Source organism: Heloderma suspectum, chromosome 2 (genome assembly GCF_057233095.1).
Source record: "Heloderma suspectum isolate Gila_16-S chromosome 2, 16-S_ref, whole genome shotgun sequence".
Taxonomy (NCBI): Eukaryota; Metazoa; Chordata; class Lepidosauria; order Squamata; family Helodermatidae; genus Heloderma; species Heloderma suspectum.
The window spans coordinates 365,597,787-365,609,182 of record NC_139459.1 but is presented as its reverse complement, the minus strand read 5'-3'; the positions used below and the strand labels follow the sequence as shown (position 1 = coordinate 365,609,182).

The following is an 11,396-nucleotide window of genomic DNA, read 5'->3' as shown; positions in this document are numbered from 1 at the left end:
GGGATCAATTCTATGGCCGCTGGTCAGCGGCTAGATGGCCATAGGATGTGGTTTTCCTGGAGAACCAACTTTTCCCCTCTTCTGCACTGCCTCACAGGCAGCACGGAGCAGCCCCGTGCTCCCAAAGAGTTGCTCCCAAAGAGGAGTGCAGAGCAGCCAAAATGGGGCATTCCCCCTGGCAGGGAAGGCGAAAATGCCAGTACAACACATCTTATGTGTTGTCTGGCAGCCTCCTCCCCCACTCTGCCTTCCCGCAGCTAGACAGCCAAAATCAGCTGTCTAGCCACAAATGCAGGGCAGAAGAGTGGAGGGAATGATCCCCTCTGTGCTGCTCCTGTCCTGCACTGGATAGGCGGTTGCCTCTGAGTTCAGACATGGCCGCCTCTCCACATAGGATTGCACCCTAAAAATACTTATGAATTACTCTGTTAGTATACATTTTGTGTGTGTGTATTAGGAAATTGGTAACATGCAGTTCCACTATTGTGATTTATTTAACTGAATGTAAAAAAAGAAAAGGATGCTGTATGCAACATGTAGGGGAAAACTTCAATGGACTTAAGAACAAGAGTCTGTAACAAATCTGCAATTCTTACCCCAAAAACTAGAGCAGCCTGTTACATTTCAGCTCTCCTGCACATGATGGTCTCTCTGACAAAGGACACTAACACGCTTGGCAAAAGGGAAGACTTCTGGATCTACAGGTTTGGAACTCTTAGTCCAAATGGCCTTAATCTGGAGGACAATTCAACCTCTGTTTGTTTCTCCTTAGGAATTAGAGAAACTCCAATTTTGAGACTGTAAAGCCACAATTCTTCACAAATCAGAGTTAAACTGTGAAATTTGCTACCACAAGATGTAGTGATGGCCACCAATTTGGATGGCTTTAAAAGGGAGTTGGACAAATTCCTGGAGGAGGCCATTAACCACGACTAGTCCTGATGGCTATGTGCTGCCTCCAGTACCAGAGGCAGTATGCCTATGTATACCAGCTTCTGGGGAACGTAGGCAGGAGGATGCTTTTGACCTCATGTCCAACTTGTGGGCTTCCCATTGGGGCAGCTGGTTAGCCACCGTGTGAACAGAATGCTGGACTAGACAGGTACTTGGTCTGATCTAGCACGGCTCTCATGTTGTTATGAGTTGGCCTAATAAATGTATTACCCTAATATAGATTTCAGCATTTTTCTTTTGGATTATTACTTTTTGCTAGCACAACTACCTTCCTTCACTATCATTAAATGGCGATGGGGGGGGGGGGCTGTAAAAATCATGCAAATTCAAGTAGATCCATTTTAAGCCTACCAGACCCAATGTTTACTCAGACCCCTAGAAAAGCAAAATGTGTGAAAATGTGCGCATACACATACCCGTGCCCACTTGCTGTCTGTGAGGGAGGAGAAGTGACCTGGGTCTGTGCATAGCAAGGCCCATGGTCAGGTAACAGCTTCTGATGGTTTCAGTTCATTTTGCCATCTTTTCTGTCTGGTGTGATCACTGCCTGAAGATTTCGCCATGTGTCAGCATTGGTAGGGCTTCTGTCCTGTGTGAATTCCCTCATGCAGTGTAGAGGTGGGAACTCCGCCTAAAGCTTTTGTGTCTAAGAAATACGAGCAGCCCTGCTGGATCAGACCAAGCATCCACCTAGTCCAGCATTCTGTACACACAATGGCCCACCAGCTGTCGACCGGGAACCCACAAGCAGGGCACGAGTGCAACAGCACCCTCCCACCCATGTTCCCCAGCAACTGGGATACATAGGCTCACTGCCTCATAGCCATCAGCAGTAGTAGCCATTGATAGCCTTTTCCTCCAGGAATTTGTCCAACCCCCTTTTAGAGCCATCCAAAGTGGCAGCCATCACTACATCCTGTGGTAGCGAATTCCATAGTTTTAACTGCGCTGTGTGAAGAAGTCCTTCCCTTTATCTGTCCGGAATCTCCCTCCAAACAGCTTCATGGGAGGACCCCACTGGATTCTAGTATTTTGAGAGAGAATGTCTCCCGATCCACATTCTCCACACCATGCATAATTTTGGACACCACTATCATGGCAAAGGTACTTGCCAAAGGTAGGCATGGCTGGGCACCTGCCAAGGGTCCACAGCCCAGCAGGGGCCTGCTGACAGGAGCCCCCAGGAGTTGCCCCTCCTTCACGCAACCTGCCTGTCCACCTGCCTCTCGCTCTGGCCCAGGCAGCAGTGGTGGTGAGAAGGTGGAGCCGTAGCTGTCACTCCCTACTGGCTCCCTGGCTCTCTGCTGCCTGTCAAGCAAGCCAATGGGAGCAACGATGAGAAAAAGGATGAGGAGCCAACCCAAAAGCTAAGGTAACCAGAGACCACAGACAAGGACCTTGGAACCAACTGTTTATTAAAATAAAGAATTAAAATGAACTTAAGTCACCCATCAGGGGAAACAGAATCATACATTCTAAAGGAATCAACACCAACAAAGTTTAAAGCATTTAAAATATTTATAAATCAGTGGTACAGCTAGATACAGCAAGATGCCTAGAACAAAGGTGTGCGTGGGGGGGGGGGGCAGTAGAGGCTGGTGGCTCTGATGTCAGTGGGGTGGTGAATCCACTCTGGATTTCAGTCAGAAATCTAAGGGTGCTTCTGCCCTTTAGAGTTCTGACTGGTTCTAACTGAAACCCAGAGCGGATTCACTGCCCACTGACGCTGGAACCACCAGCCTGGAGAGCAGTATGACACTTAAAAGAATTTTAATAGTTTTAATTCTAGCATGAAGCATAAAACAACATCTAGCATTAAAATGGACAGTAGCCCTTAAAGAGGGAGGCAAATGCCAGCCCAAAATACCGCAGAGAAAAATACAGATCTGTGAGCGTGTATGTGCCTTCCTAGCAAAGTATGTGCTAACCACGGAGAAGGGGGAGGGGAGAGAGAAAAACGAAGGAGATGAAAATGGGTTTAGAGTGGTGATTCTGAATCCTAGGTTATCTTTCTCCTTCCTGGCATGAAGGGAGGGAGAAAGAAGTGGGTTTTGCTTTAGCATCTCCTTAGCTCTTAGCATAGCCGGGGGCAGATATTTCATGGGTCCATGTGAGACAGACAGCAGGATATCTTAGTGATTGTCTTAAACCTCACTGAGGTGACAATAGGTAGTTGTGTGGGCTTGAACTTCTTTGGCAGGGCAGACTTTTCCTGTGTCTTTTTTCTGAGGAAAAAGAATTGCCTTCTTACCTACTCCTCTTGCCCCACAACTGCTAATTCAGTTCTGACACAATATTGGGATTTGAAAATTTTAAAGGGTGTAAAGAAAGGTTAGAAGGTTAACAAACTAAAACTGGCTAAGGATGTTTCCTTCTTTCTATCTGGCTTAAAAAGGCTAAAAAATGGACATAAAATATGTGTCTTAGGGGGTGCGATCTGCAAGTATTAAGAGGGAGGGATAGAGTAAAACAGAAGACAAGGAGTTCCCGATGCTTGCAAGAGGTCAGGTATATAGTTCTGCTTGGGATAGGGTTAGCCCGAGTTCCAATAATGGCTGCAAGTCTTCCAATGCCTTTCCAGGCTGGAATGGAGCTTCATTCTACAGTCATAGGCTATCGGCCTCAAAATCGTAGAAATCAGGGGTGCTTTGTAACAACCTTTTTCCATAGTGGAATCATATATGACGGCAGTGCACAACCTTCTCGGTCCTGAGGTCACACGTGGGGCCCACAAATGCATGCCCTTCCCAGCCCACATACTCTTCCCTCCCCATATATGCGTACACTCTAGTCCCACCCCCAAACACACATACACTTCTCCCCCACACATAACTTCCTTTTCCTCAAAACCCAAAAGGAGGCCCTCTGAGTGCTGATTTCTAGGCTGTCCTCCCAGAAACAGGCTCTCTGAGTGCTGATCCCTCATGCATCCTTGGCAGCTAATTAGGTGGTAATTTCAGCAGCGGAGGTGTGGGATTGCAGGGGCTGCAAATAACACCTTGGTGGGCCCGCATGCAGCCTGCAGGTTGTACATCCCGCTGCATAAACTTGATCTCTTGTATGGACTTTCTGGTGCACAATGTATTGCAGATTTTTCCTGAAGACCGAACGGCTGCTCTATGTGGGTTCACACATGAGCAACCCATTCCAAACTGGCTTCGACGGTTTTCCCACAGGCAAAACTCACACATGACCCTCGTTGCATAGGTCCCCTTGTGCTCAACAAGTTCTGATCCTGGGCTGAAGCTCTGCCTGCAGTGGGAGCACGCCGCCGTGTGGATCCTCTCCTGTGATCTTAAGCTGAAGCGCCAACTGAAATACTTCCTACAGTGCACGTGTTTCTATGATTTCTTACCTGTGTGAATTCTCTGGTGTACTTTGAGTGCTGAGCTGTGGTTAAAGCTATCCCCACACTCTGAGCACCGGAAGGTTTTCCCAGAGACTGAGCACTTCAATGGCATCTCTGCGTAAGTTCGCACATGAGCAGCGAGTTCTGAACTGACTTCAAAGGTTTTTCCACAGGCAAAACAGGCAAAAGACTCCTCCGCTGCATGGGTCTTCTCATGTTCAACAAGTTCTGACTTCTGGCTGAAGCTTTTCCCACAATAGGAGCACACAGCCATGTGGATCCTCTCATGGAATCGTAGGTGGGTGCGCCAATTAAAACTCATCCCACAGTGCGAACATTTATATTGGTTCTCACCCGTGTGCGTTCTCCGATGCTCTTTCAGACATGTGTAGGTTCCAAAGTTCTCCCCACACTTTGAGCATTTGTAAGGGTTCTTTCGTTTGTGTATTCTCTGGTGATTAAGGAAGTCCGATATTTGCATGTACTCCTTCCCACATTCGGAACACGGGTAAGGCTTCTGTCCTGCCAGGATTCTTCCTTGAGGGTTCCAGCCTAGGGTATTCCCACAGCGTGAGCATTTATGTGGCTTCTGACCCATGTGCATTCTCTCCCGTTCTCCACAGCGGGAACATGTGTACATTTTCTCACCCACATGGGTTCTCTCATGTGTTAGGAGATCTGTGCTGCTGCTGAAGCGCTGGCCGCAGTGCCAGCACTTGTACGGCTTCTCCTCTGTGGCGCTGCTCTCATGCGCAGCATGCAGCGAGCTTCGACTCTGTCGGTTCTCATCAGCTTCCCTCCGATGCAGAACAGCTTTCCCTTTGTCAGTTTTCAATAACACCTTCAATTGCTCAGGACTCCCCGTGAAGGGTTTCTGTTCCTCATTTTCGCTCAACCACTGATCGCCAGCTGGAAGAAAAGGGAGAATCAGATAATGCTGCAAGATGAGGCAATAACAGTATCCTGCAGTCTGAATACTTCATATGCATCTTTTCCCATCAGCTGCGTCACGTGCCTGGGAAATAGTAAGTCTTGCCCAATGACTCTTCCTCCCCTCCTGGATGTGCCAGCCTTCGCCCCCCCCAGGGAGCGGGGAGTCTCAGTGGACCACGTCAACGGCCTGGGATCAGATCAGGGGACCCCAGCCTCTTTGGGTCAGTGGGCACATCTGCAATTTTGAGACAGTGTCATAGGCTCTTGCACAAAATGGCTGCCATGGTTGCGGGGGCGATTGCCCATTCATAAAATGGCTGACATTGTGGCCATGGCCAGACACAAAACACTCATATCCCAGAAGGCAAATTGATGAGGCTAAAAGTAAATTCACTTGCCCCAAAACCTAGGTGCAAGGCAGAGAGTCGGTGACTGGCCCAAAATCACCCAGTGAGCTTCATGGCCGAATGGAGACAAGAACCCAGATCTCCCCAGTCCTAATCACAGGAACACAAGACGCTGCCTTATACTGAGCCAAACCCTTGGTCCATCTAGCCCAGTATTGTCGACACTGACTGGCAGCAATGGCTCTCGAGGGTTTCAGGCCTGATTCTTCCCTAGCTATACCTGGAGAAACCAGGGACCGAACCTGGAACCTCCTGCATGCAAAGCAGGGCATCTACCACTCCAGCACTCTAACCATGACACATCACAGTGGCTCTCCAGTTTCTGGGTTGTTGGGGAAGAGAAAACCCAGCGTTAGAACCCTGGGTTGTTGTGCCATGCAAACCGGGCCACTGTATCTTTCTAGAGTGGTCCACCAACCCATGGGGGTTGATAGAGACACAGGAGGAAGACCCCTTCATTTCAGATGCAGGAAAGTGAAACAGCCACATCCAAAGCTGCTTAAGGACCCCACAGTATCCAATGAGAGACGCCCCGGAGAGACTTACCCATTGAGCTCGCGTTCCCACTGCCCTCCCGCTCAGCTTCTGTGGAAAGCTGCGCCTTCACCGTGCCTGGCAGAGCCTGGTTTATGCTAGAGGGATTTGCAAATGGCTCTTCTGACACCCCTGTAATCTGCAGAGGGAAACCAGATCAAAATGAAGTCAGGATGCCACCTTCAAGGTTATTAATTTACTTATTGCAAGGTGGCAAGGACCCCCATTTTCTTTTTAGGCTCTAATTGTCTGTAAGACTCAGGCTGAAGTTGCACGTAGTGATACCTCCACCTACTTGCTGTTAATCTCAAGATGTCTCTAGCTCCAAGATCAGAGCCAGACTCAGTTAATTGGACTGAATGATCTCAGCTGCGTTCCTGTTGGCTAACAGAGATCTCCTTGGAGTTGTCAGGGGCTTGAGCATAAAAAGAGGGGGGCTGAAGCCATCTTTTGCCTTGGTTTTGCTTTTGACCTGTAACTCTGAGCATCATCTTTTGGGGGCCCTGTCCCATTGAAGACCGATGCCTAGTACATACAGACAGGTGTAGGTAACTTTTGTTAATTTCTGCCTGAAGTATTGTTTCCAAACATTACTCTGGTTCTTCTATGCCTTGTTATTCCCTTTCCCTCCTCTTCCTGTGTAAATAAACTTAACGCTTACCTCAAGAGTTGTGTGCGTTTGCTTCCAAGTGAGCCTTGGTACTAAATCCAGAGCCTTCTACTTGGTTATTGCTACTACTTAATGTTTTTGGCCCAGGGCCTCAAAATAGAGGGTGCCAGCTTGGACCCTTATTTCTTAAGGCCTAGGAGTGTCCTGTAAGGTTTGAGAGTCCCCAGGCTCAGGCTGAGGTTGATGTCAGGGATGGTGGCAGCCTATGTGAGTAACTGTTTGCCCCTGCCTACACTGCAGGGAGTCTGGGTAACTGCCTCCCTCCCTTCACTCCCCCTGTTATTTATTTCTAAGGTTAATGCCTTCCTCTGCTGGATCTGGTTAAGATTTTCCTCTACTCCTAGGCATTTGACAGCCTATGATAGGGGCATTTTAGTTTCTGATCAGGTCCTGGTAGTTTTACTGTAGATTGTTTTTAACTTGTTTTGTAAACTGTTTCAAATTTTTGAATGTTAAAGGTTTATATATTGTGTTTAATCATGCTGTGTACTGCCCAGAAAGCTTTGGTTATGAGGTGGTATAGAAATGAAATCAATCAATGGATGAATGTGTCCTAGCACTAAGCTATGCATTTGTATGTGGCCTGCCACAGAGAGGTTACATTTACACTGGCACCAGGGAGTATTAGCTGTCAGACAACAGGCTAGAACAGGGCCCCCAGACCTTTTTGGGCCTGTGGGTACATATGGAAATTTGAGACATTCTCCTGGACACTACAATAACATGGCTGCTGTGAAGTCAGGGCAAGTAACTTGCCCAAGAAACTGAGTACAAACCAGAGGTTGGGTCTGAGCCCCAATTGCCAAACCACATATCCCCACTCTCCAAATTTCTCTTTTTCGAAGCCAACTCTCCCCTCAGATCTTCATAAGAACATAAGGAGAGCCCTGCTGGATCAGACCAAGGGTCCATCTAGTCCAGCATTCTGTTCACACAGTGGCCAATCAGCTGCCCAAAGAAAACCCACAAGCATGACACAAGGGCAACAGCATACTGCCTCTGATACTAGAGATAAACTATAGCCATCAGGACTAGTAGCCATGGACTAGTGGACTTCTCCAGGAATTTGTCCAACCCCCTTTTAAAGCCACCCAAATTGGTGGCCATCATGACATCCTGTGGTAGCGAATTCCACAGTTTAACTCTGCACTGTGTGAAGAAGTCCTTCCTTTTATTTGTCTTGAATCTCCCACCCTTCAGCTTCATGGGATGACCCCCTTGGGTCCTAGCATCATCATCTCATGGGCAGGAAGGTGCTATTGCACTCATGTCCTGCTTGTGGGTTTCCCACGGAAGCTGGTTGGCCACTGTCTGAACCGAAAGGTGGACTAGGTCTGATCCAGCAGGGCTCTCCTGATGTGCTTATCTAGCCCCAGGAATTGTAACACACTAAACAAAAACAGCTGTCCTTTGCTGGCGACAAAGCCAGTGCCTTGGTCGAGGTGGCTGCCTGCCTAATCCGTGTTTTCTGGCTGTAAACCACACCCACAACAGCGCTCTGAGGTTATGAACAGACTCACCCGCCGTTCCCAGCCTTTGGCCTCTTGCTGCCACATAAGAAAATCCTTTGCCTGGCTCACAGCCTGGACGCAGGTGTCTGGGCCCGTTTCCCTGAGCCAGTTCCGCATCTCCAGCGGCAGGACAGCCTGGAACTGCTCCAGGGTCACCAGCTCCACAATCTGCTTCTTGGTGTGCGTCTCCGGCTTCAGCCACCGACGGCAGAGCTCCTGGAGCTGCCTGCAGTGCTCTTGAGGCCCATCGGCCTCTTGGTAGCGCAGTGTCCGAAAGCGCTGGCGCTGCCTCTCCCCCCTGGCAGCACCTCCAGCAAAAGCTCCCTCCTTCCCTTTGCCACTGTCTGTAGCATCCAGATTTATCTCACGGTCCTGTCCATCTTCCCCGATGAGATGTGGCTGGAGTTGAGAAACCCACAATCCTCTGGGCCACTTGCTGGCTTCTGTTGCTTCCTGGGAGGGCTCCTGAGGGGTTTTAGGATCATTCCTGTTCCATGGCCTCTGCTCAGGCAGTTGTGGGTTTTCTCCTCCCAAATGAGGAGCCTGTAGCGTCCTCACAAACTCTTGCAACTGGGCATCCCAGTTCCCTGTCGGCCCTTCCTCTGGCTCTTCTTTCACCTTTTGTCCAGTTTCCTCACTGCTCCTCTCCATTTTTGGAAGAACTACCCCTTCCTTTATCTCTCCCGGTTCAGGACCTGCCAAGTCTTGTTCCTCCATTTTTATTTCTGGCTCCATGTCCTGCTTTAGCGGAGAACTGGTTGCCTTCATCTCTTGTGCTGCAGCCATTTCTTCTCACAGGGACTGGCCTTGTTTCAGCACCAATCCTCAAAGGATACCCCGGCACTGTTGTTAAACCCTCAGCAGAACAGACTCAACCAAGGAGACCCATCCAGTAACAGAGCAAAGCATCAAGGCCTTTCAACAGCCTATAGGGATCGACCATCCTCCAAGCTAACACAGCTTTCTTTCGCTGCCTAGGAAAAAACAGACACAAAATGAAAATAAGAGAGATGGAGACAGTTCCAGCTAACAGCTTGATTTATCTTTCCAAAGAAAAGGGATCAACCACTGTTCATTTCTTTATCTCAGCAGTCCTAAAAACATGAAGCACCTGGTATGGTTGAATTGGAATGTCTGCAACCTCCTCCCATGTTCCATCTTAATACTGTGACCCAATGCAGACTATATGGCTTGAACATGAGCCAACCCCAACACGTGTGTGTGTGTGTGTGTGTGTGTGTGTACTTTGTTTATCATCTGCCTGATGAAGAGTTCTGGAGAATGCGAAAGTTTACACGCTATTTTGTGACTCTTGAGTTGGCCTAATAAAGGTATGGTTATGTGCTTGGGGTCAGTCTAAATTAGCACCTCTGAGTATAAAGAGACTGAGGATTCTCCCCAGCTCCTTGAACTGCTAGCCTTTGTTCTCCTAGGCCAAGGGGAGGGACCGAGTGAGGCCTGTGGAATAGCAGGAAGTCAGGCTGGAAGAGAATGGATCTAAGATGGAGGAGAGAGCTGATTGTGGCTGTCCGCAGTAAATCCCTAGAGAGCTGAGGGGGAGCAGGGATCTGTTTGACTGGCAATGTTGTGGACCCTCATCTTGAGCACAGGGTAAATAAACCTTTTATGAAAGAAACACCGCAAGTCTCCAGTGTCCTCCTTCTCAGGAAACAGAAGTCTGAAGCCCCTGAAACCTTCCACCTCTCAGAAGTGGGGTGCTGCAGCATAACAGTATTATCCTAATATGGATTTTGGAATGTTCTTAAGGCCAAAAATAGCTACCTTTGCCTTTTGTGGAACCTATAGGAGTTGCAGGCTAAAACATCTGGGAATCCTTTGATGAATGCAAAATAATTATGTTAGCTTCCCACCCGCCCCCTCAACTTCACAGTTCGCTTTGATTCCAACCAACATTTCCACTCGTACAAAATGCTAAGGGCATTTTAGCAAAAATGCTGAAGTTAGGCACCTTAAGGTTTTGTTAGCCTTACTGTAAACCTTACTTAGTTTGCTGTGCACCTTGAGTAACTTTAACTAATACTGCAGTACCTACATTCTATAAATACATAGTTATAACCCGAGAATCAAGTCCTCCCCATCTGTTTTAATGTCATTTTCTAATTACTGATGGCTATGTTTATTGAACACATTTTGCCTATGACCTAGAATGCAACATGTGGCCAAGTTTCGCTTAGTTCTTACTGGGGCAACAATAATCCTGCATCTGGGTTGTATCACTCTCCAAGTTGCACCCTCTATAGCTGTCCCTTTAACAGGGGTCTAATATGCCCAGCAAGCATGCAGTTACATTTCGTTCCATGCCATGAAAAGCCTCACTTTCTAGTTTCAAACCTCCGTTAAAAGCCCCCAAAGCAACATTAGGTTCACGTTAGCAGCAAGGATGCACAACTTGAGGCCCTCCAGATGTTTTGGCTTACAACTCCCATGACTTCTCACCAGTGGCTATGCTGGCTAGGGCTGATGGGAGCTGTAGGTCTGGAGGGTCACAAGTTCCCTACTCCCTTAACCCATTGTTTAAATCAGCTTTCCCCATCCTGGTGCCCTCCAGAGGTGTTGGACTACAACTCCTAGCACCCACCAGCCAGCATGGCTGACGAGGGAATGCTGGGAGTCGTAGTCCAACGCCTCTGAAGGGCACCAGGTTGGGAGCAGGTGTGTTTAGATTGCCGCAAAGTGCCATGCATGGGGCTGCCTTTGAAGACAGTCCTGAAACTTCAGTTAGTACAAAATATGGCGGCAAGAACAACAGACTGGAATCGGACGTGACAGTCCTATTATGCCGGGACTGTACCATCTGCGCTGTCTCCCAGTTCATTTCTGGGCTCAGTTCAAAGTTCAAAATTTCTTGAATTAAAATAAAGCCATCGGGCCCCTCCGCGCCCCTGTAACCCACCTGCTCTTGCGGGGCTCCTCTGCGCTGCCCTCCCCGGGAACCTGCCGCCCTCGGTCCCTCCCAGGCTGCCGAACGGCAAGAGCGGCTGCCCATCCAGGGGAAGGGGACCGGAAGGAGCCTTGCC

General features: G+C 48.6%; 1 protein-coding gene across 1 annotated transcript; it reads right to left on the bottom strand.

The window, feature by feature from the left end:
- Positions 1-1,004: 1,004 nt before the first annotated feature.
- LOC146355848 (uncharacterized) lies at positions 1,005-11,396 on the bottom strand. Its single transcript, XM_084830859.1, has 4 exons — positions 11,273-11,396; positions 8,368-9,332; positions 6,190-6,316; positions 1,005-5,212 (listed from the first exon to the last, which is right to left on the bottom strand). The coding sequence occupies exons 2-4, from the start codon at positions 9,142-9,144 to the stop codon at positions 4,296-4,298; spliced, it is 1,821 nt and encodes a 606-aa protein (XP_084686985.1). The 5' UTR covers positions 9,145-9,332; positions 11,273-11,396; the 3' UTR covers positions 1,005-4,295.

Coding starts and splice junctions, on each gene's coding strand:
- LOC146355848 (XM_084830859.1), bottom strand. CDS start 9,144: ATGGCTGCAGCACAAGAGATGAAGGCAACCAGTTCTCCGCTAAAGCAG. Junction 6,317..8,367: donor CCAAAGGCTGGGAACGGCGG/GTGAGTCTGTTC, acceptor TTCCCTCTGCAG/ATTACAGGGGTGTCAGAAGA. Junction 5,213..6,189: donor TGGGAACGCGAGCTCAATGG/GTAAGTCTCTCC, acceptor CTTTTCTTCCAG/CTGGCGATCAGTGGTTGAGC.